Raw genomic sequence first — 25,214 nt, 5'->3', positions numbered from 1 at the left:
TAAAACCAGACTGTTCTTCTGGCTCCTGGTTCATCCTAGGTCTCTATAGTCAAAGGTTGCTCCGGAAGGGGTAGGTGTAATTCATCCCAAAATTTAACCCTCCTTTATCACTTTTTTAACTTGAGCCAACAGCCCCAACTGGTCAGGCTTTGGACTGATGCCAGCTGCTTCATCTGGTAGTGCTGTCACGTAATAATTAACTTTTATTGGAGATAGTAGGTGTTGGCATCGTCCGAAGAACTTTACATGGTCATCCCGTTTAATTCTCAGAAGCCAACCACAAGGTACGTATTATCATTTCCATTTGCAGATGGCAACTGAAAGCTTAGAGTTGTTAAATTGCTCCAGGACTAAGACTTAAGTCAAGCCTTTTGACTTAAGAGTCCATGCTTTTAACCTGTACCCACTGCTGCCTGGCAGAAATTAGAAATAGTTTACTGAGATTAAACAAAAACCAGAAGGTGACATATGCAGGAGAACGTGGAGAAAATCAAAAGCAAACTGGGCCCGGAAGGTGATAATGACGGACGCATATGCCCTTGGTAGAAAAGCAAGGTGGCTAAAACCATTGGCCCTTTATGGCCACTTGAGTTCCTACCTAGAAGACTCTTTACTTTCCTAATATTTCTTCAAGGTGGACATGTTTTATTATCTCCATTTAACATGTATGTATTTTGTGAATCTGTCATCTGGATTTGGATTCTTCTAGCCACCAGGGGCAGGTGTGTGTTCAGTGTGACTGGAGAGGTGTCTATCATACCATGTGTCCCATCTCCTTCCCTCCCTGAAATTTCCACCATTATAGTAACTGGGTAAGGCAGCCAGGCAAGGGCATTGTCTTCAGAAGGTTGTCGCTGAAAGGTACATGTTGTCCTCAAATCAAACTTCAGAAAGGCAAGGACTTTGTCATCTTTCTTTCCATACCCTTTGCTGTGGGAATATAGAAGGTGATATTTATTTACGTAATGAACTAAGAACATATTAGAACTAAGATCATATTAATGAATTAAAAACATAAGCAGGAGGCAGGGTGTCTCTCCCTTGAAGACTTTTCTGATACTCTTGTCTAGCTGATTCATTGATATATGCAAATTAAAAATAGAAGGAATGGGTCACAGGTAGTATTTTAGGGGAGTGTGCTGTTGGACAGGATAGGGATGGGAACGTTTGGAACTTGGGGCTCCCTAGTGAGGGAAGTTGGAGAGCTGGTGGGAGTGTACATTTCCTAATCTAACTTAGAGTATCTCTACACTGTCCTCCCATCTTGCCCTCCAACTTCAGGAGGACGGACATGCTTCTGACTTAACCAGGTTAAAATGTTTAGTTGTTGGCCTTCTCCAACATTTTTGATCTTGATCTGAAGGATGATGAACCTGGGATTACAGAGGAGGACACCTAATTGGCTTGATTGGTGTCAAGGAGTGGGTGTCTGTGAAGGCCCTCAGAGAAGGTGAATCTGGTAAAAGGAGATGGGAGGAGGAAGGGTGAAGGGAAAAGGAGGCAATTTAAGTCAAGAAGTCAGCCAAGAACTGAAAACCTAGACGTGAAAGCTCTCAAAGTATTTCCAAAGAACTATAGGCAGTCTGGTGTCACATGTGAAAAGTGTAAAGCAAGGATGCCAAGAGCCAGTGGCCCAAAGAGGTGAAGTCCTTCTGGAGGCTTTGCCGGCCATGCAGGTTGGGGCTTTCTTCTGAAGAGGCGTTAATAAAAATTACTGACTAGAAGCATGAAAACTGCCAGATCTTCCTGTACAGAGAGTATTATAGGTGGCTGAGTGAGAAATAGATTTCTGGGAAGCAAACAAGAGTGGAAACAGGGAACCAGTATGGAGGCTATTTGCAATGAAGTAGTTAAAAGGTGGTGATGGCTAGATCTGAGCTACGGGCATTAAGAATGAAGAAAAAGGCCCACCCGTGGTGGCACAAGTGGTAGGGTGCTGCTGCATGACTCTGGAGCCATATAGGAAGGCCCTGAGTTCAGTTTCCAGGTTGATCAGAACATTAGATTTTGTCTGTGGGCATTCCCATGGTCCTGGCTGGCTGGAAGGCTGAGGATGGGGATCGAAGCATGGCAAGACCTTGTTGAGTTTCTCTAACTCTATCTAAATAAACAAATAAATAAACTTTAAAAGTAGAGAAATAAATTAATCTGAGAAATATTTAGGAACTAAAACGGGTATAACTTGGCAACTGAAGAGGAAATAAAAGGAAGGACTGAAGATGACTCCTGGGGCTTTAGCTTGGGTGGCTGGTTGGAAGAGGGTGACAGTGTTAGTGGCTTTAGCTGTCAGCTATCCATGAAGTGCTCTCTTGTGAAGGTAAAGAGGCTTAACCTTCAGGCTCCTTTCCTTACATGGGCCCATTCAAAGGCTTTGGGAGGAGCCCTAGCAATTCTTCATTCTTAAAACTGTATTGTTTTCCATAAAGAGGGCCCACACCTTCCGTAAACTGATATTAGCTTCAGACACACAAAACCTTAATCCACGCCATGCCTGTCCCTTTTCATTTCATTCTTTGTATCGTCACTAGACTAATCTCTCTAAAAAAAAGTTGACATCATGACATGCCTCTCTCCAAAAGCTACTGTGATCATGTCAACAGCCTTTGTCATGTTGACAAATTTACCTTGGGGTTGCCCTTTACCTCCTCTCTCTAAAAGTCATCTCTTGAAAAATGTTCTCAGTGTCAGAAAAACAACTGTGGCTTGTCTGTCAAAGAGCAGGGAAATTGCTCACAAATGTTTAAAGTCTTTGATCCTTTAAGATCTACCTACCAACAGAGCTGCTTCAGTTGCTATCACTCTGTTGTGTTGAATATTCTTGCTTGCCACCCATCTTCTTGCTTTGTTTTTGAACCAAGTGTGGCTTTTCTCCTTAGAACACTTGTGTAATCTCACACTTGCTCATTCAGTGGTGGCTACTATTGAGGATGTGTCATACCTACAGAGACTGTCTGGCATATGTAATCGTCATGCTTTGTCATGGACATAGGACACACCCAGCTTGTGATGACACTTTAAAATCCTGTTTTTGATAATGTTGAGTCAAAGGCAATTTGCATTCTAGAATGTCTATTTGGAACCATAATCCTTTGACCATTACTCAATAGTTCAAAGGCTGAATTATAAGATGCTGTCATCTGCAGTCACAGAACCCTCCTGGACCATTCTCTCATCTGAAAGGAGAGTTCTTATCATTTGCTACGCTGCTGCCTGGTAAATGGCTTCTGAGGATTTTTCTGCTAGTTATGAAAAATTGAATTTTACTTTTTAAGCTTTTCCCCCATAATGTCTCATCTGCTTTAATAGATTCTCACTCAGACACACTAAAATGAGACTTGCAATATTAATTTATTATCTTAGCAATCTCAATAAACAAGGCAGTCTACCACATTCTGTTCTCTTTAGGGGTAAGGCAGGCCTAGTATCCTTCTATAAAAGAACACACTATTCAACCTCATGGTACAAAAATGCACTTTGGTTAAATTTCCTACTGAGAGTCTTACATTTTCTCTTATAATAAGACAATGCATTATCAGAAATAAAGTTATTATAGAAATAAACCAAAGATAGACTGTTTCTCCTGGCAGACACTTCCGAGTCATAGAGCACTGTGCTCCTGGTCCTTCTCAGCTGCTTCCCTCCACATCTCTGACATGTTGGCAGGTGCACCTCAGAGGCATGGTGAGGTTGACAACACATGCAGAGCCCCAATGACTTCTCCTGACTAAGGGGGCTTGCAACTGCCCACCATCATTCCACAGAGGAAGTTATAAGCCAAGGAAAGTAAAAAATTATAATTCTAAGCGACATAGAGCAGATGCAATCTGGGCAGGTGGGGGGTTGGGAGCCTGATTTTTTTTAAAGGGGAAAATACTGTTTTCCATATTACAATTTTATTTTGTGCTTCGTGGTGCTTTGGGAGGAATTCAGGGATGGGTACATGTTGGTGGTTGGAGTATGGCAGAAAGGAAAACTGGCCAGGAACCTAGGAAATGTGACTTTAAGATGGCAGAGGGTGGTTTGCTGACGATTTGAGTCACAGCTAGGCTCCATGCTACTGCTAGGGGACAAGCAGCAGCCAACACATAAGACAGGAGCAAGTGAGCATTCCTCGGGGAGTTCCAGAGGACGTAGGAAGGAGAACCTGATAAAAGACTAAACTTCATTTTTGTCGCACATGACATGAGCTCTGATCTTTGTTGCCCTTAAAAGATTAGAAAACAGAAAAGTCTTTAACATCTGGCCTACCTAGAATAAACACTGGTGAGCCCGGGGCCAGGAACAGGCTAATTCCCTGTCTCCCACACACATTCACTCCTACTGCTTTCATGCCCTTTGTTTCATTTGGGATTGGCTGAGTAGGAGAGCAGACTAGGAGATGTTTTTATATAAAGGAACTAGGAGGATGTCAAAGACCCACATCACCTGTTTGGAGATTGGTGCTCCCCTCCCCCTGCAGCACCTGGGTACTCATGCAGCCTGGCACCCGAAACAGAGGGTTTTCCCAGCATTCTGTTTCACACGGGTCAGCATTGCATTTTCCAGCTAATGGATACAAATACTTCCCAAAAGTCAGCGGGGGGGAAGAAGGCCCATTCTTCCAAGCTCTTTCAGCTCCATGTTTTACATAATTAATCCTTAAAATGGATGAAATTTCTTTCTTTCCTTTCTCATCCTCCTCCCTCCCCTTCCTTCTTATGACTTTGATCCTAGAGCATTTTCTGCTTGTTATTTTTCAAGCTGTGCTGCTTCTACGACCAGTATCCTGTGTTCTCTGCTGTGACCAGAAACCTGTTTCCATCATTAGTGGCTTCGAGAACACAAACACTGAGTTAAGCTTAGGGCTAGGCCAGGAGCTTACTGCTTAGACTATTTTGCCTAGAAATTATTATATGGAGACATATAACATTGTTTGAACTATATATCACATTATTTATTTTCAATTAATTAAGACAGATTGTTAAGTACTTAAATGTGTGGCAGCAAAATTCAAATTGATAATGCAGGGTAAGAGCCCTGGGCTTTTTCCTCCTCTCGGATAAATGGGATTCCAGTACCACTGCTCTCCTATATGGGAGAACAAGAATGACACATATTGGTTTGACAGTTCTAGCTAGAGTCACCTAGAAGCCCGGTTATGGGTGAGGTGTCATCGTTTATCGTTAGACTCATAGCGTGGTTTCCCCTCCCTCCATCCACTCCTCAGGTCTCTCCTGCCCTCCTTTTCATTATGTTGTAATAATGGGAGGGACATATTCAGAGCATAGGCAATTCCCTTGTCCTGACCTCCAAAATCTGCTTCCCTAATATTTACATTTATTTATACAAAAGGTCATAAGTTTACCTCCCCCTGTCTATCTGGGTGAGGGAAGAGTCACTTATGAAAGTAGTATCTGAAATAAAGAAGGGAAAGACAAGTATCCTGTCTGTTCATCGTGATTGTGTCAAGAGGAGGCTATGGAAGTAAAATGACTTCCTTTTTTTTTTTTTTTTAACTTTATTTTCCAGGGGGGTGCATGTGCTCATCAGAGATAGAAAAAGAGACATAGAGAGAGGGAAGGGAGAAATGACCCCTCAATGGGGCATGGTCATGCTGCAATCCTTTCTCCATTTTTCCAAGCTGGTGGGACTTTGGTTATTTTCATAAACATTTCAGGTTTGTTTTTCAAGCCACAAGGCCTGAGATTCAAACTGTGGTCAGTCATGTAGGATCTAGTTCCCTTTACTATTAAGTTACAGGGCTGGCCTGATCTTCATGTTTTAAAGACTGAAGAATGGAACCAGCAGTTAGCTTAATGGCTATGTCGCTGGACTCCCATGTAGTCGACCATGGTTTGAGTCCTGGACCCGGTGGCTTAAATTCATGCTGGGCTTGTGTGCATGCGTGGCCAAGATCCCGAGAGGAGAATGGAGGAGAAAGGATTGCCGTGTGGCCATCCCCCCTGGGGGTGATTTCTTGCTTTCTGTCTCTGTCTTTCTGGCGATCGCACGTGCCCTATAGCAAAAACTTCTCTAAAAAAAAAAAAAAAAAGGACTGAAGAATGAAGCAGACAAGTCCAACATGTTGGTTAAAAGTTTAATAGGGGGAACCAGCAGATGGCGTGATGGTTGCATTGCTGGACTCCCACATGACTGACTGCGGTGTGGGTCCCAGACCTGTTGGCTTAAAACTCACGCCAGGCACGTGTGCATGCATGTCCATTCTCCTCGGAGGAGAATGGAGGAGAGGGGATTGTGGTGTGGCCATCTCCCTGGGGGGTGATTTCTTGCTTTGTGTCTCTCTCTCCGTGTCTCTGGAGAGCACACATGATCTATAGTAAAATCTCTTTTAAAAAAGAATAAATGTAATAAGGGAATTTACAGACAGATGTGAAGTCTTGAGTAGTTGTATGATGCGTATATCTCTGCATCTTGCACCCCCAAAGTATATGTTTAATAACTGGTATAGGAGAGGGCTGTAAAGGAGAATACCTGCAGGGAGGAATCTGAGGAATGCATAGGGGTGTCAACACTGTGTAACTATGATCAGAGACCTGCCATGCCCTGAATAAAGATAATAGGCATGTTTACTACAGCCTGGCCACATTCCAGCCTAAAGAGTGCCCCCAAGGAGCTTAGAGACGCGCAGTTCAGGTCAATTTGGCAGATTAGCTTCAAGATGGAGTCACTTTGGATCCTCCATAGTGATCTTTTTGGAATCTTGTTTACATGGAAACTCCAGGCCTCTGAGACCTCGATTCTTTTTTTCTTTTTCTTTTTTTTTTTTTTAAGAGGTTTTTCTTTAGGGCATTGAACTCATGGAGGGGGGGCACTGGGGGTGCAGGAGCAGGGGTGTGGGGTGGGGGAGACAGATGCAGTGAGAAGTAAAGTGAGAAATTATTCCTCAGGGGAGATGGCCACGTCGCAATCCCTTCTCCTCCATTCTCCTCTTGAGATCTTGGGCATGCACACACACGTGCCCAGTGAGATTTTCAAGCCACCAGGTCCAGGACTTGAACCATGGTCAGCCATGTGAAGTCCAGCAATATAAACATTATACCATCTGCTGGCCCCTAGACCTCAATTCTCTCTCTTTCTTTCTTTCTTTCTTTTCTCTTTCTTTCTTTTTTTTTTTTTTTACGAATTGTTTATTTAATTTTATTTATTATTTCAAAATTTGCTATAGGGCACATACACTAACCACAGAGAGACAGAAAGGGAAAGCGAGAAAGCAAGCTGCCATGTCCAGGACTTGAACCATGATTAGCCATGTGGGAGTCCAGCACCCTAACCACTGTGCTATCTGCTGGCCTCTAGACGTCAATTTTTAGAAAGCAAGTATTCCCATGTTCTGTCCTTGGCACAGATATACTGTTTGTAAAAAGTTTATCCACTTTGGTTTCCCATATTCTAAGTGCTCAATAAATATTTACTAAACAAGTGATTCTTACTACTTATAATAGGGTTGCGTTGGAGGTATGAGCACAATTTAATACTAGAAGGTATTAGTCATCAGGCCAACCATTAGCCATGTCCTTTTATTGCCTACTCCTGTAATTACATAATAAATAAGTGAGCATAAGTGCCTATAGCACTTTTTTTTTAAGAGAGATTTTTGCTATAGAGCATGAGCAGCCACCAGAGAGGCAGAGAGACAGAAAGCAAGAAATCATCCTCCAGAGAAGATGGTCATGTTGCAATCCTTTCTCCTCCATTCTCCTCTTGGGATCTTGGGCACACATGCACATGCATCCGGCATGAGTTTTAAGCTGCCAGGTCCAGGACTGAAACCACAGTTGACTATGGGAAAGTCCAGCGATGTAACCATTATGTTATCTGCTGGTCCAGTCCATAGCACTTTTTATAACCTATTTTTTGGTATTCATTTGTTTAGACTATCATTGTGACCTACTGTGTTCTAAGCCTTATAACTATAAATGTACCTTCTTCACAATTCTCTCAAAAGTGCTGTAAGGAATTATTTTTATTGTTTTATTCATTCATTAGTTCATGCAACAACTAAGAATCAGGCTCTGTGTTAGATGCTAAAGACACAACTGTGGATAAAGCAGACAAGATCCAACCTTCATAATGTTTAGAAGCTAAGGCTGAAAAGAAACTTATAATTACGAGACATACCAGGTGACCAAACAGGAACTGAATCTATCTGATTCCAAAACCCCTACTGACATTTTCTTTTTTTAAGTTTTTGCTATAGGGCATGTGTACTTGCTAGAAAGAGAGGAAAAAGGAAGGTGAAAAATCACTCCCCAGGGAGGATGGCCATGCCACAATCTCTTCTCCTCCATTCTTCTCTTGGGATTTTGGGCACACACGCACACATATGCACCTGGTGTATTTCCCAAATCTAGGGCTCAAACTGCAGAGTTGGCCATTTGGGACACAGCCACCTTAACCACCAGTCCACTTGGCTGGCCCCAGGCTGACTCTTTTTATTTTTATTTTTAGAATTACTTTATTGGGGCAAGCAGTTAGCGTAATGGCTATGTCGCTGGACTCCCATGTAGTCGACCGCGGTTCGCATCCCAGACCTGGTGGCTTAAAACTCACACTGGGTGCGTGTGCGTGCGTGCCCAAGATCCCGAGAGGAGAATAGAGGAGAAGGGATTGAGGCGTGACCATCCCCCCTAGGGGATTTCTCGCTTTCTGTCTCTCTGTCTCTGTCTGTCTGGCATGTGCACTCACCCTTGTAGCAAAAACGAATTATTTTATTGAACTATTTATTTATTTATTTATTTATTTAAATTTGACCAGAGAGGGACAGAGAGGGAGAAAGTGAGAAAGCAAGCCACCAGGTCCAAGACTGGAACTGTGGTCAGCCATGTAGGAGTCCGGTGCCCTTAACCATCACGCCACTTGCCTACCCTGACCCCAGGCTGACTTTTTTTTTTTTAATTTTTTAAAAATTTATTCATTTTCTACATTAATTCACTATACACCATCACAACACACAAATGAATTTTCCATCCAAAATACACTGTGCATTGGCTCAATCAAGCATATCAACATACATGTTCTCAGTAAATAATTTTCCAATTCTTATGTCCTGCATACCTTACCCCAGGCTGACTCTTAAAAACAGTCAGCTATAAAGAACTAGAACTACTTGGATGCCATTCCTTTCCAATTTGGCTCCCTCCCCCCTCTGTCCCCACCCCAGTTTGTGATAGGGCATGTGCACTTGCCAGACAGAGACAGAGAAAGTATCCACTAGGCCATGCTGCAATCCCTTCTCTTCCGTATTTCTCTCACGAGTTTGAGCATGCCCACACATGCACCTGGCATGTTTTTTGAGGTCTGGGACTCGAACCTCAGAGTTGGCAATGTGCGATCCAATCACCTTAATTACTATGCCACTGGCTTGGTGGCTTGACTTATTATTAAATCTTCGAACCAGTCCCGTTTATTATTATCCTCATTTTAGAAACGAGGAAATAAATGGGACTCTGAAGGGTTATGTGACTTGCCCAGGATCATGAATCCAGTAGACTCCAGGGCCCATGCTGCTGCCATTTGGTCTCACTGCTGCCCAGGATAGCAGAGAAAATAAAGGTCCACAGGTCCTGCCTGTAGGAACTTTCTGGTAAGTAGGTGGGAAAAATAATTATAACTGCAGTACCAAGCAGAATGTAATAGGTCACAGAAAAGGTATAAACAAACTGCTTTGGGCTTGAGGAGGGATTATTTCAGTCTAAGGAGTCCTTGAAGACAGAGGACAAAGGAAAATGCTCTAATGATAGGTCTATAGGGTCTCATCTTTCAAGTAGGAAATGCCCTATTTTGAGAGAAAACACAATAAAAAGATGTTAGAGTTATTTCACTTTAATCTTTTTTTTTCTCAATGAGTATATTCATTACATAAAATGTATTGTGCAGTAGAATAGATATAGGACTGTAAGGCATTTCAATTTTGGAGATATAAAACTGTTAAGACATGAATTTTAGAATCAACTAAATTATTCTTATTTTTTAAAAAAACTCAAGCGTATGTCTTGCTCTTTGTTCAAGGTATCAGTAAGAGTACTGAAGAGTCATAATCTGTTCTCACTTTGCTGGGGTCCCAGTGAGGCTGCTGCGGACAGTGTGTTTTGTGTACCCAGTGTGTTTTGTGTACCGTGCAAAGGTCACCAGCTGAGGGAGGGAGTTGAAATCTAGCTTGCATTCTCTATACCCAACAATGCTCCCCATTCCCACCAAGAGGAAGAGCATCTAAGAGCCTTTTAAGAATCCATATGGGGACCAGCAGATGGCATAGTAGTTATGTTGCTGGACTCCCACATGGGTGACTGCAGTTCAAGTCCTGAACCCAAGTGACTTTAAAATCATGCTCTGTGTGTGTGTGTCTGTGTGTCTGTGTAAGCCCAAGATCCCAGGAGGATAATGGAGGAGAAGGGATTGTGGCATGGCCATCCCCCTGGAACGATTTCTCACATTCCTTCTCTCTGTCTCTGTTTCTCTCTCTGGAAAGCACACATGCCCCTAAGGCAAAAAAAAAATCTAAAAAATTAATCTGTATGAATTAGGAGGAGATTTCCTATGGGCTAAAAGTGACCCTGGGACCCACAGCAAGAATGACAATAATGGTGCTGAATCAGTCATAGTTATAGTTTACTTAATGTGATAACATACTTTTTATATGTCTAGTGTAGGCCCTAAAAAAGAGTAGGAGTATTACATAAGATTAACATCATAATTAAGTAATTATATCACTCAAATTTTTTACTGAAAAAATTTATTGATTCCATGTTATTACACAGAGAGAAATATGGGATAAAATTGAAAACTTCGACTCTCACCTACACAATATTTTTCCATATAAGTCCAGAGGTTTCACAGATCATTTAAATCCTATTTGGAGGGAATTGGAGGACTCAGATTATCCAACTATACTATTATACAAAATGATTTAAAAGAAATAAACACTTAACAAAATGTAAACATATGGTGAAAACGTAACGTTGCCACGTGGCCAGACACTGAAACCAGTTTGGGTCCTACGTGATTGTATATTACCTGGTTACTAAGTAAGACATTTGGGAAGAGTTTAACTATTTTTGAAGTACGCTGTATTTTTAATAACTTTCTGAGAGGTTTCAAATGCCACTTGGCACTCTTAGTTTTGGATGCTGTTGTGCCATGAATATTTCTTATGGTTCACTTTGCAAAATGCCTTCAGTGAGCTGGATTAATGGTGAACATAGTAATACTTTATTGGATGGTGGTAATTTTACTGATGATTTCAAGAAGTGATGGTGGCATACCTCTGCACTACCACACTTCCTCAAAATCAGAACCAACACAGAATTCTTGCCTGCAGTTCCAATGCGTCTGTGAAAGTTTCAGAGTTGTCATAGTGACAATCAAATTATGAGCTATTCCAGGCCTTATTCTCATAGAAAGTGAAGTTTCCCAGGACAATGAGTCATTATGAGAGCACCAACAGCCTCTGAGTGGTTCCCTCATTAGACTAACCAGTGTTCGACAGTAAAACATGGATCTGACAACGTGATTATTATCACTAGCCAGAGGCTGTCTTGGATTTTACAGACTGTATCATGAAACTGTCATGTTAAGCACTTACTTTCCTGACCAAATGTCATCTTGAAGGAATATTATTTCATTGGAGAGTTTGCTGAGAGGATACTGATTTGGAACTTACCAGTCTAAAACTGAGTCAGAGGAAATTTGCTGCAGGTACTATGTGTGTGTGTGCACGCACGCACACGCATGTGCACACATGCACTAGTTCACTTATAAACCTGACCACAACCACATACAAGAGCTCTATAAGCCAGTGTAAATTAAAGTTGATCTTAAAAGCAATGTATTTGGGACCAGCAGTTGGCGTAACGGCTACGTCACTGGACTCTCATGTAGTTGACCGCATTTGAATCCCAGACCCAATGACTTAAAATCCTGTCGGGCGCGTGTGCGTGTATGCCCAAGATCCTGAGAGGAGAATGGAGAAGAGATTGTGACGTGGCTATTCCCCCTGGGAAGGGGATGATTTCTCGCTTTTTGTCTCTCTGTCTCTCTCTGTCTTTCTGGCGAGCACATGTGCCCTATAGCAAAAACCTCTTCAAAAAAAAAAAAAAAAAGATAATATATTTATCTGGCAAGTTTAGGTAACAAATTTTTAATAAGATTTTAATGTGTTATTATTGTGAGCATTCATCCTTCAATGTATCATTAATTTTGAAATGTTTTATACATTTTACTCTATTGATATCTTCTGGAAGGTATCAAATAATGACAACTCATTAAAGTAGATAATTTTTCTTAAAATTTTCTATTTTTAAAAAGTGGAAATGTGTGTTCAAAAAACATGTTCGACAATGAATGAAAGCTGAATGCAGCAAATGCAGAATGTGATCACCAAGGCACATGCTAAGCATTTTGCTTCACCACCCTGAGCAGCCGGATAAAAGTAATTGTAGGGTGGATTTGTTTGTTGGGGATATTTACTAGCAATGATTAAATGGGGGGCACAGTGATGATCTTTAAATATTTACTGACATTTTATTCATTTGGCAAATGTTTGTTGAGTGCCTGGTTTCTGCGTCATGGGGTTGGATGGTTGAGACACAAAGATAAATAGGGCAGACCTCTGTGATCTATGTTCTGTCCCAGGACATCAGTGTTTCATAAAAAAAGGCAAAAGGCAAGAAAAAGGGAAGGATCTGTTCTAGCTATAGAGCGGCCATGAAGCATGGCAATGCAGATACGCTATTTCATTCTGTATTGTATAATACTAGTGAGTCATTTGTTATGTGTTTACTTACATTTCTAAACTTAGTGGCCACCTAAAGACAGGTCAGATAAAACTTTAAAAGGGAAAGGGACTTGATTTGGTTCTTGAATATCAAAAGATGTGTGAGGAAAGGGCCTGGAAAGGCATTTTTTTGAAGGAAATGTCTGTATGTGAAATTAGAAGTGATGTTGCTTAGCTGGAGTGCTGGAGAAGAAACTGAATAGGTACGTAAGCTCCAGATTTCAGAGGTTTTGTAAATCATGCTAGAGGTTTTTTTTTTTTAATTTTTTTTTATTAGAGAATTTTGCTATAAGGTGCATGTGCTCACTGGAGCGACAGATAGACAGAAAGTGAAAAGTAGCACCCCCTCCCGCCCCAGGGAGATGGCCACATTGCAATCCCTTCTCCTTCATTCTCTCCTTGGGATTTTGGGCACACACTCACAAGCACCCTGTGTGAGTTTCAAGCTGCTCGGTCTGGGAATCGAACTGCAGTCAGTCATGTGGGAGTCCAGCAATGTAACCATTACACCATCTGCTGGTCCTGGTTTTGGATTTTATTCTACAGGCAATCAAGAGCCAGTAAAGTGAAGGGTGAGGAGCCGAGCAGTAACATGATCATTCGATTAAAAAAATGTTTATGGAGTGTTAAGTATTTTTTAACCAGTGCTAGGTGCTGCATTATAGATATGAATTAATTCAAGTAACTCAAAGCTAGTGAAGACAAAAATAAACAAATCAATCAGTGAGTTGTACATTTTCTATAATAACAATCACTTACATTTATTATGTGCTATGTGTGCCGGGCATGTGCCAAGTGCTAACATATATTATCTTATTTAATTCTCCCATCAGCCCTGAGATGTACTAGTGGATAGTGCCATTTTATAGAAGAGAAAACTGAAATACAGATATTTGATATCTTGCCTCTGGTAAGTAGTGGAGCCAAAGTTTAAATCCTAATGAACTGACTCTGGAAAAATGTAGCTTTGTATTACTAAGGACCATGCTATGACAGAACTCTCTCCAGAGCACTAAGGACCACACCATAGGACAATCCATTCTGCAGGGTTGGAGGTAGGGCTGGGAAGTTCATGGAGATGGTGATGATTTGCCTTAAGGAAGATCATTCTGACAGCTTAGAGTAGGAAAAGACCTAAGGTCGAAAAGTGAGCAATGAGTGAGAGGTGAGGATTGAAACTAGAGATGAGGTGTGAAATGGTTTAGCATACTGAGTGGGGTTAGGTTTCTGGTCTGGATGTTGAGGTGGGTAGAAGAGCCGTTGACCATGATCCATAATGCCAAAAGAGAACCAGGCAGGAGTCCACTAGAGGTAGAGTGGATACATTTGTTTTTATTTGTTGAATTTGATGAGTCTGTGGGTTTATAAATGAAGAAGTTGGTGATCAGATTTAGGGTTCTGAAGTTTAGGATAAATATCAAAATCAGAGATTGTACTGGATGTCACTTTTGAAGAGTTCCCAACTAATATACTCATTAATTGCTTGTATTTCTCTAAGTATCAAACTATAACTATTGTTTAAATATAAAAAAAATTAAGCCAAATGTAAAATATGAATAATGCCATGAGTAAGAAAATAACAAAGCTGGCAAAATGTACTATCTTGTTTTTTCATAAAAAAGTACTACCCCAGTTTTGCAGCTTATGGGGCTGTGAAAGTGGTATTGAAGGGCTATGTATGCTTCTGGGGAGAAAAATACTGAGGACGAAGAGAAGGTGCATTAAGGTAAAGCAGTAGAATTTAGAAGACAAATGGTAGGAAGAGAACATTCCTGAATATTGCCTTAAGCATATAAAGAGCATACAATTATAAAAATTATTTGCTCATGTTCTATTTTGAGTTCCTTGATCAGTCTGGAGCTTAAAATGCATTTAAGAAATAGAACTAGGAGATAAACTTAACTTTGTTTGAATGGGTTCATGAGTGGAAATAATTTGGGACTAGAAGAAATGCCTTTCATATACACACACAAAGTCTAGGCTAAGGAAATTAAGCAAGCAAATAAATCTTTAAACAAACAAACAAACAAACAAACAAAAACAGTCATGAACCAGCAGGTTCCTAGCAGGTAAGGTGCTAGACTCTCATGTGGCTGACAAGTTTGAGTCCCGGACCTGGCAACTTGAAACTCATGCTGGGCATGTGTGTGAGCTTGCCCAAAATCCCAAGGGGAGAATGGAGAAGGAATTGTGGCATGGTCATCCCTGTGGTGGGTGATTTCTCACTTTCTGTCTCTCTCTTTCTCTCCGGTGAGCACACACACCGTGTAATAATCTCTCAAAAAAAAAAAAAAAGTCATGACCTATAATATGTAGTGTCAAATTAACCCTATGATCCTGTGGGTGGAGTACATTTTATTCCCTCAGTTTATGGAATAGAGAGAAGGTACCATTGCTCACCCATCATGACAACCTTTCCTGAGAAGGAAAATTACCCTTGGGAACCAGCAGTTAGCGTAATGGCTATGTCGCTGGACTCCTATGTAGTTGACCGCAGTTCGCGTCCTGGACCCGGTGGCTTAAAACTCATGCCGGGCGCGTGTGTGTGTGCCCAAGATCCCAAGAGGAGAATGGAGGAGAAGGGATTGCGGCGTGACCATCCCCCCTGGGGGGTGATTTCTCACTTTCTATCTCTATGTCTCTCTCTGTCTGTCTGGTGAGTGCACGCGCCCTATAGCGAAAACCTCTCCAAAAAAAAGAAAACTACCCTTTCTGAACTGTCAATCTTAGCATAATGAAAATTAGTCACCTAGGATACCGTTGACAGAAAATTAATTCCTCCCATTGAAATAGGTATCAGTTTAAAAAAAATTGTGCTAGATATACCGGTGCTTGCCTATTCCTGGCTACTTGGGAGACTGAGGCAGGAGGATTGTGAGTTTGAGGCCAGCATGGGTAACAGTGAGAATATGTCACGAGGGAAAAAAATGCTGAGGCCAATTAACAACAACAACATCAAACAGCCTTATTAAGGACCATTAAGGGAAATGAAAATTCCTAATTAGAAGGGACAGAGATGGAGAAAAAACAAGAGAGCAAAAAAAGGCCTCAAAACAGTCATACAAAACAGTCAATTTTTTAAAAGAGGTTTCAGGGAGTGTGTACTAGCTGGAGAGAGAGAGAGAGACAGTGAGAGGGAAAGTGAGAAATCATTCCCCAGGGGGAATGGCCAGGCCACAGTCACTTCTCTTCCAATCTTCTCCTGGGTTCTTGGGCATGCATGCACATACACCTGGCATGATTTTAAACCACTGGGTCCAGGACGAGAACCTCAGCTGGCTATGTGGAGTCCAACGATATAACTGCCTTGCCATCTGCTGGTCTCCATACACAATATTAGTGGGCATGGAGGAAAGGAAATTCTCCAAGCAGAGTTTTAACAGGATGTCCTTGGACAGAATGCTGCGGAGGTGGCATGAAGTGGGCAGTGGCCCTGTGTTGGTACATTCCATGTACATGTTCAAAACAGCAGACGACAGAAGCGAGGATTTCAAAGACATTTCCTTTCTTGGAACATATGGTATTCTTAAAAGTGGTAGAGGAAGAGACAGGAAATTATTTTTACTCATTTCTGTAGAGTTATAAGAATGTTAGAAATTCTCAAATGAAACCATTATTTTAAGGAGATTTTTAGCTGTAACATTATTGGTTGGGATGCTTTCAGCCTCAAGTCAAGAAATCTCCATTTAAAATGGGCTTAAATATTAAGAGCATTCATTATGTCACATAATAAGTGATCTAGAGGTGGTGGTGATGCTTGTTGGTTAATTTGGTGACTTGAAAACCTTATACAGGTTGTTCAACTCTTCTATTTTATAGTTCCTGGTGTGTCAGCTCTGTTTGCCCTTATGGTCACCAATGACAACAACCAGAGAAAGACAAGACCATCTATTCATTTGTATTTCTCTTGGGAAGGAGAACTCTTTCCTCCAAGTCCCTCAATTGTGACCTCATTGGCTAGAATTGTGTTGTGGATCCAACAGAAACAAATTAGCTTGACTTAACTTCAGCATAAAGAGGTGATTTTAAAAGATCCAGGGACCATATGGCAAGAGTTCAGTTGAGTCTGGTAGTTCTGCTTCTGAGAAGTAGAAGCCCATGAGGAACCAAGCAGTTCCATCTCTTGTCTCTGCTGCTCTCTACAGTTCTGTTTCCTTCTTTGCATCTGTAAACTGGCTTTCTTTTTCATGTTTGTGGTGGGCAGATGACAGCTACATTTTATCCTCTGCTCACAAGACAGTTCAAATTCTCTAAATGTTTCTCAGTTCTAATTCCAAATTCCCAGAATCTTACTTTCAAATGAGGAAATACAGCTTGAATTAAAGAAGTCATACAAAATCACCACACCAGTAAGTGGTCGATAAGGCATTTGAGTCTAGGCCTGCTGGATCTAAAACATGGTGATCTTCCAGCAAAATATGTGGCCGCTAAGCAGATTTTCAGGAGCAATACTTGTTCACTCAGGTTAGTCTTGTTTTTTAAATAAGTTTGATCTGGAGACTTGGTAAATTTATCTTATCCCCTCTGTCAACTCCTGGCCAAAAGATCTTCCTTTGTTTACTCAATGTCTAAAATTCCATCATTAGGAGAGTCATTTCTTTCTTTGGATTTGACATAAGGAATCCGTCATGATCATAAAGTACTTCGAAAGTTACAGACCTTCACACCATGATCTCATTTTATTTTTATGACCATCCAGTGATATCAATAAGGCGGGGATTATTGACTCATTTTTCTCATAAGGAAGTGGAGGTTTAAAGGGGCAAATTGACTTACCCCAGAGAAGATTGAATTCCCTGGAGAGCCTGTGCACTAGTAGCTAAGGGGTAGTTAAGGACCTCCGTGGTCACATCCCTGGCGATGGACAGTGGAAGATGATCAGACAGGAGAAAAATGAGAGTATCACCTCCAAGTGGGCTGAGAGGAAGGATAATCACAGGTCATTGGATGCTGAGTTCTCCTGCTAGTCTGTTCTCATTCATCTCTTGTTCTAGTGCAGTGCTTGGTACATAGTAGACACTTGATGAATGTTGGAGGAATATGAGACTTTTCTAAAAACAACAACCATCAATATTGTAATGAGGGACCCTGAGGAGTTGCATGATTCTTAGCACCAGCAAAGTTTAAGAAAGATGGCTAAATATCTACTCGCTAATATTAATGGCTAACATCCATTTTTCACTATGTGCTGAGTGCTGGGCTAAGTGCTTTACATGTATGGTTTCATTTATTCCAAACTCCAACCATATTAAATAAACTTTTGTTTTTCTCCTCATTGAAACCAAAGCATGATAAAGTTAAGTGTCTTGCTTAAGAATCCACTGTGGCTGGGACCAGCAGTTTTCGTAATGGCTATGTCGCTAGACTCCCGAGTAGTGAACCGCATTTTGAGTCCCAGACCTGGTGGCTTAAACCTCATGCTGGGTGCATGTGCGTGCATGCCTAAGATCTCAAGAGGAGAATGGAGGAGAAGGAATTGTAGCATGTCCATTCCCCCAGGTGGTGATTTCTCGCTTTCTGTCTCTCTCTGTCTTTCTGGTGAGCGCACGCGCCCTATAGCAAAAACCTCTCAAAAAAAAAAAAAAAAGAAAAAGAAAAAAAAAAGAATCCATTGTGGGACCAGCAGATGGCATAATGACTACATCACAGGACTCCCACATAATCAACTGTGGTTCAGGTAGCGGACCTGGCGACTTAAAACTTAAGACTTAAAACTTCGATAGGCATGTGCATGCCCAAGATTCCGATAGGAGAATGGAGGAGAAAGGATTGCAATGTGGCCATCTCCCCTAGGGGGTGATTTCTCCCTCTCTGTCTTTCTCCAGTGAGTACATGTGCCCTATAGCAAAAATCTCTCAAAGAAAAAAAAATAAAAAAGACTCTATCATAAGTAATATAGCCAGGAATTGACTTTTGAAAAACTGAAAGACTGAAAGACTGAGATAGAGTTCTGGATCTTAATTGTGTTGCCAAAGAGTTTCCTAGATGAGGCAGGAGCTTGAAGTAGATCACCTCTTAAGTCTTTTTTAACTTTAAAATTCTCAGGCTGCCTGGACAGAAGATTTGTGCACAGAGAAATCTGGGAAGAAGAACTGGTTGAAGAACACAGGGTAGAAGGATAAAGAACAAGTTTATTTTGATTTATGTTTGTTATGAAGTGTCAGAGGCTGTCCAGATGAAAATGCTCAATGATATTCTTTATCTTTAAAGGAAAAATAATTCATGTATTTCATGCTGGTAGCATGAAATGTTCTTCCAACACAGTATACCATAAACACCATCGTCTGGCTGTGCATATTATGGTACTTATGGCTCATAGTACTCCTTTAATATGGCCTCATATTGTATCATTGATTGACACTGCAAGTTTGTGATATGAGCAAATTCCCTTTTAGGAAGACAGTTGAACACTATTCATATTCATATTGTCTTTTATCAGAAATTTCATTAGATAAAGTGTATTTAATTTCAAAACTGGAAACCACAACGAAATGTTTCTATACAATGAAAAGAGAAAAGGCAAACAAAATAGAACTCAGGCTTCAAAACTCCTAAGTTTGCCATCATATCCTTTCTTAAACAAATAGGGTGTCAAACTTAGCACATCTGCATATCACCGTTCTTGACAATAAAATAAAACTGCAAACATATCAATAAAGCAATGTTGGAGGACCAACATCAGATGGTATAATGATTACATCGCTGGACTCCCACATAGTCGACTGTGGTTTGAGTCCCAGACACAGCAACTTAAAACTCATGATGGGTGCGTATGTGTGCATGCCCAAGATCCTGAGAGGAGAATGGAGGAGAAGGGCTTGAGGTGATGCTGTCTCCCCAGGGGGGTGAGTTTTCATTTTCTGTCTCTCTGTATTTCTCTGGTGAGTGCACGTATTCTATAGCTAAAATCTCTCTTTAAAAAAACCCCCAAAAAACAAAAAAACAAAAAAACCGGCAATATTGGGGCCAGCAGGTGGCATGGTGGTTAAGGTACTGGATTCCCACATGGATGACCAATCCCCCCCTGGATCAGGTGACTCAAAACTCACACTGGGTACATGTATAAGGGTGCACAAAACCCCAGGAGGAGAATGAGGAGAAGGAATTGTAGCATGGCCATCCCCCTTTAGGGGTGATTTCTCACTTTCCCTCTCACAGTCTATCTCTCTCCAGAAGTGCACACACCTTATGACAAAACTTTAAAAAAAAAAAGAAGGCAACGTAACCTAAAATATAACAAGTGAAATCCATTAAAGATATTTTTGATTGAATAATATTCAATCAAAATAAAATTCTGCTAGAGCCTTGGAAATATGAGAAAAAAAATCTAACTCTGCAAGCAATCATCAGGCGGTCAGCAACTGAACATCTTCTGAATATTGACACTAGGGATGAAAAGACACCAAAAAAAAAAAAAAAAAAAAGAGAACAAGGCAAATTTTGCTCATATGGGCTATTTTTAGCAGGACTAGTGATTGACTGTCACTATACATACCCCATGACTCCTGGGAACAAGCAGTTGTGTTCCCATGTGGCCAAGGCCAGCCAGGGGCAACCTTGGAATCAGATGGGCCTGGGTTTTAATCACAGACTTAAAAAATAACAACAGGAAAAAAAAAAACCAAAAAAAAAAAAAAAAAAGAGAACAAGGCAAATTTTGCTCATATGGGCTATTTTTAGCAGGACTAGTGATTGACTGTCACTATACATACCCCATGACTCCTGGGAACAAGCAGTTGTGTTCCCATGTGGCCAAGGCCAGCCAGGGGCAACCTTGGAATCAGATGGGCCTGGGTTTTAATCACAGACTTACTATTTACCAATGGCACGACTTTGGAGAAGTTTCAAAACCTCTCTGAGACCATTTCTTCACCCACTCAATAGTAAGACCAATTCTGCAGAGGGTTGTTGAGGAATTACACCAGGTGTGTGAAAAGAAAAGTCTAGAAAAGTGAGTATAGACTTTCAAAAAACATTAGTTTCATCCTTTCTACTACCTTAATTCCTGTGATTCTAAGAAACTGCTCAGATTTAGAGGAGATTCACTTCCTCATTTAGCTAAACACACAAGTATTGTCTGCCTGGGTCACTATGAATAGGTTGTTTTCTGCTGAAGGGAGAGTGAGGCCTGAATTATCTAGTCCACTGACACTCATCAACCAAAGCGTCCTCTTTAGATAGAAAAGCACCCTTGGCCAGGTCTTGTCATGCCACAATCCCCTTTCCCAAATCTTCCCACTCATCAAGATCTTGGGCACGTGTGCCTGGCATGTTTCAGGTCAACTTGGCAGGGAGTTTGAACTCATGGTTAGCTATGTGGCTTCCAGCATTGCAGCTGAGTAGACTACTGAATTCACCACTAAGGTTGGGCCAAACTTTATGCTTTTGAGTTGACAAAGACTGGCATGGATCAAGTGTATGGAGCAAAGAGAAGGGCCAGAGATGAGATAGAAAGGTGCCAAACTTGTGTGAGGCCTGTTTGCTTGAGTGTGGTGAGCTCAGAGATCTAGTAAGAGTCTGATATAGCAGAAAGGGAGAGACTGTTCAGCGAGGAAAGGTGATTTGGGAGAGATGAACAAGAACCAGATTCTGATGAGTCCAACATGAAGGACTAGGAGGGGTTGCTTGTGCTTTATGGTATGCAAACAATTCCAAGGAAGCCATGACTGTATTCATTCATAGAAAATCATTTACGTTTATACCTTCAAGGAAGTTCTGAATGCCAGTCTTAGGTGTGTTAATTGTCCTAGAATCACAGTCCTCAACACACAGACCCCATGAAAGCTTAGACCTCTCACAGGTGTGCCCCCCAATTCTGAAAATGTAATGTTTATTTTTGCACCATTTGAGTGTACTTACTGTGATGGTGAGATGTAGTAGATGGAATATTAAACTGAACAAGTGTATTTTAGAAATATACATCTTCCTATGACTAAGCGGTAAGAGGCAACACATAATGTCAGGTTGGTAACAGACATGTGATATTTATTTATTAGCCCATGGGAGAACTTTGCCTTACAGTGTGGGATAGATATTGCTGGTTGCTTATATCCATTTCCCCTTCATTCTTATTAATAAAACCTCACCTTCATCATCCACTGAAAAATACTTGGTTTCTGAACTCCCTAGCAACTGGGGATCATTATATAACACAATTGCAGCCAACAAGATGTCAGCAGAAGTCCCTGGGGAGGAGTTTTTTCCTTAATAAAACGATAAAGCCTGGTCAGGAGAAAGGCCCAGTGTTCTGTTCTCCCTGTGCCTCCCCTTTCTTCCTGGTATTTGTTGCTATCTCATGACTCAATGTTTGGAATCTTGTCATTTCTTCTTCTTCTTTTTTTAATAGAGAGATTTTTCCTGTGGGGCACGTGTACTTGTCAGAGAGACAGAAAGTGAGAAATCACTGCCTGGGGGAACGGCCAGGCCACACTCCCTTTTCCTCCATTTTCCTCCTGGGATCTTGGGCATGCATGCACATGTGCCCGGTGTGAGTTTTAAGCCACTAGGTCCGGACTCAAATTGTGGTCGACTATGTGGGAGTCCAGCAACATAACTGTTACGTCATCTGCTGGTCCCAAAATCTTGTCATTTCTATAAACACGCAGTGAAGCAATATATTGAGTTGAAGAATGCTGCTCCATGAGGGGTATGGCTAAATCTTTCTGACACTTCAACTGAGCTAAACGTACAGATATAAAACTAGGATAAAGTGAGAAGTATCTCTCAGAATTCACTATATACCATGTATGTAATAATATGTAGTCTCTCCCTTTCCTTTGAGCCAGAAAAATGCAGTCGACTGTTACTTCTTTTATGTTTATTTACCATATACTTATGGGATACAGAGATGGTGAAAACAAGGTTTTTGTTTTGGGAAGGTGACAATGTCATGAGGTAGGCTGCATGTGTTCACAAATAAATGTAAAACAAGTGTGCATATGATGTGGTAAGCCGTGGCTGGGTCTGCCCCAAAAAGGCCTCTATGTGGACATGAATGACGAAAAAAAGCACTTGCTTCAAGTTCACTCGCCCAGTGTGTTTCAGGTTGACATGGGGATCTGAACTCACAGCTGGCCATATGCCATCCAGCACCATTCAGTATGCCACACACTTTGTTGCATGGACTGGCTAAACATTATCCTTTGAATGGGCTGTGTGTGGAACTGAAGTAAGTGCCATTAGGGCATTATGCACAGCATTAAAGAGCTGTGAGGAGGAAGAAACAATTCTGACTGGAGATGTTTTGAAAGTGACAGCATTTGAACTAGCTCTTGAAAGACGGATACAATTTTGTAAGGTGAAGACAGGAGGAAGGGGATTACAAGGACATGAAATAATATGAGTGATGAAATGGAAGTATGTGATCAGAGCTGTATATTGTAAATGAAGGGCAGTCCAGTTTGGCTAAAAAAACAAAGCACAGATGAGGAAGCAGTGAAACATGAGGCTAGAAAGCGAGTCAGGGCCAGGCTAAGAGGGTTGGCACTCATGGGAACCATGTAATGTTTCTGAGCAACTACTAAAGGAGGTAGATTAGTAAAACAGGGGATTCAGCAATAATTCTGGCAGCATTATTGTGCATGAAATATGGATGAAAAGGCAGAAGTGTCCTTAAAATACCCAAGGGTGAGCACAAACCACATGTGATAGGAGAACAGTATACGAATTTAAGAGTTTCATTTTAAAGCTACTTGCTTTGGGACAGGCGCTAAAGAGAGAGGAAAAACATTTATGAATTTGAGTTTTGGAATTTTAACATATGAGAGGATAATATAGTGACCATACAAAGGGAAATTGTTTTAGAGATGTTGGGTTGAGGTGCAAATTGGACATTCAGGTAGAAATGGGCTACACACAGTTGAGAATAAGAAAATGGAGCTCAGGTGAGAGGTGGAGTAGAGGATGAGTCACCTACATTGAGGTGAGTCAGTGAGTTTGGTCTGTCATAAGCACAGTGTATGAATCTAATAACAGGCCCTAAATATATAACAAATGTTGTAACAAGAAAGACACAGATCTAGGAGCACCTTGAAAACAAAAACAAAAACAAAAACAAGACCCATAGTGATTATTGGTATTTATAGCCCAGGCTTGTTTTACCAGCTGTTGTCTCAGAAACGCTTATCCCAAATTAACCTAAGTAGCAGATAAAACTGTCAAAGCAACACATTATTATTGCCAAAGGGTTGTGGGATTGCCAGAGACAGAGAGATGGAAGGAGGGGGAGAGAGAGAGACAGCATTCCCCAATGGAGTGTGGTCACGCCCCAACGCCTTCTCCTTCACTTCTCCATCCTGTGGGAGTTTGAACACAAAAGCATCTAGAACGCTTTTTCAAGCCTCTGGGCCAGCATTCAAACCCCCTGGTTCGGCATGTCGGATCAGGCTCCCAGAACACCAGGCCACTGCGCGGCCCAAAGGGCACATTCTTACATAGAAACCTATGATGCTGTGTTGTCTTACACTCAGTTCCTAGAGAATATGAAAACTACACCAACTATATAACTAAGCAGATGAGAACACATCCTTTTTGGTGGGCAGGGAGGCTCAAAGCGCCGAACTACAGTTTAGTTATAGGTATTGATCGCTAAACGAATTCACCAGCTAAAATAAAACCATGAAATTGTTCCCTAGGAGGGGCACGGTATGGCTGGGCAGAGGCAGAAGGAAGTCGGGAAAAGGTTAAGAACCGAATGCCTCGGAAAAAGAGGAGCAAAGGTGATTGCGTAGCTCCCAGCTGGCAACTGGCTTTCGTCACCAGGCATACCCGCCACATTGCTCATCCGGGCTGATGACCTCAGGCAATGCCAATGCCAGGGCCAGGCCAAGCAGGGAGCGGTCACGAGAAGGGAACCAAGTGGGCTGGAAGGCTGCTTGGGAGGAGCTGGGGAGAGGCTCGTGCTCAGGCCGACTACATTTCCCAGAACTCAGTGCGGCTGCGAAGACTTGCTCCCTGGGCGCAAAGGGAAGACTTGCCGCATGGGATTGGTAGTAAGGGCCCTGCGCCGCTCGCGCCGGACGCTGGTGGGGAGATCTGCAGGGACTGGCTAGTGAGAGTTCGAGTCCCGCCCACACATGGTGACGACAGGCGGCGGGCTTGCTACTTAAGGCGTCGTGGCCTCAACCGCCCCGCCTTAGCTCCCGCGCTAGAGAGAAACATGTATCGTTTCCGATCACAGCTCTTCACGGGGATTTCTGCTGCCGCAACCGCCCACTCTTACCCCCGCCGCTTCTCGCCTCTGTTGTTAGCCGAAGACTCGTCTCTCAGCCGCCCGCCGCACAGACGCACGAGTAAAAAGTGCAGCTCCATCGGCTGATCCTAGCTAAACTCGGAGTTTAGGCGGCACCGGGCGTCCCACGATGCCGAAGAATAAGAAGCGGAACACGCCCCACCGCGGCGGCGGTGGCAGCAGCGGCGGCGGCTCAGGGGCAGCTGCAGCGGC

At 41.9% G+C, this 25,214-nt stretch overlaps 1 protein-coding gene and 1 long non-coding RNA gene across 3 annotated transcripts in view; both read left to right on the top strand.

The window, feature by feature from the left end:
- The first annotated feature begins 77 nt into the window (after positions 1 to 77).
- On the top strand, positions 78 to 19,448 carry LOC102482489 (uncharacterized). Of its 2 annotated transcripts, none has more exons than XR_334663.3 (3): positions 78 to 284; positions 13,606 to 13,682; positions 18,818 to 19,448. It is a non-coding gene; the product is annotated as an uncharacterized LOC102482489 (long non-coding RNA). The 2 variants fall into 2 exon arrangements; XR_003549530.1 differs by lacking the exon at positions 78 to 284 and adding an exon at positions 12,164 to 12,975.
- Positions 19,449 to 24,879: 5,431 nt separating this feature from the next.
- The window catches only part of IFRD1 (interferon related developmental regulator 1), a gene marked incomplete in the record, with an annotated part of 25,859 nt that continues 25,524 nt past the window's right edge, over positions 24,880 to 25,214 (top strand). Inside the window, 1 exon segment of the mRNA XM_027772254.1 lies at positions 24,880 to 25,214. Within this exon segment, the coding sequence (XP_027628055.1) occupies positions 25,132 to 25,214 (83 nt within the window).

Source organism: Tupaia chinensis, unplaced genomic scaffold, assembly GCF_000334495.1.
Source record: "Tupaia chinensis unplaced genomic scaffold, TupChi_1.0 Scaffold000262_1, whole genome shotgun sequence".
Taxonomy (NCBI): domain Eukaryota; kingdom Metazoa; phylum Chordata; class Mammalia; order Scandentia; family Tupaiidae; genus Tupaia; species Tupaia belangeri.
Note: the sequence above shows the minus strand (reverse complement) of the source record. Positions and strands in the feature narration are given on the sequence as shown.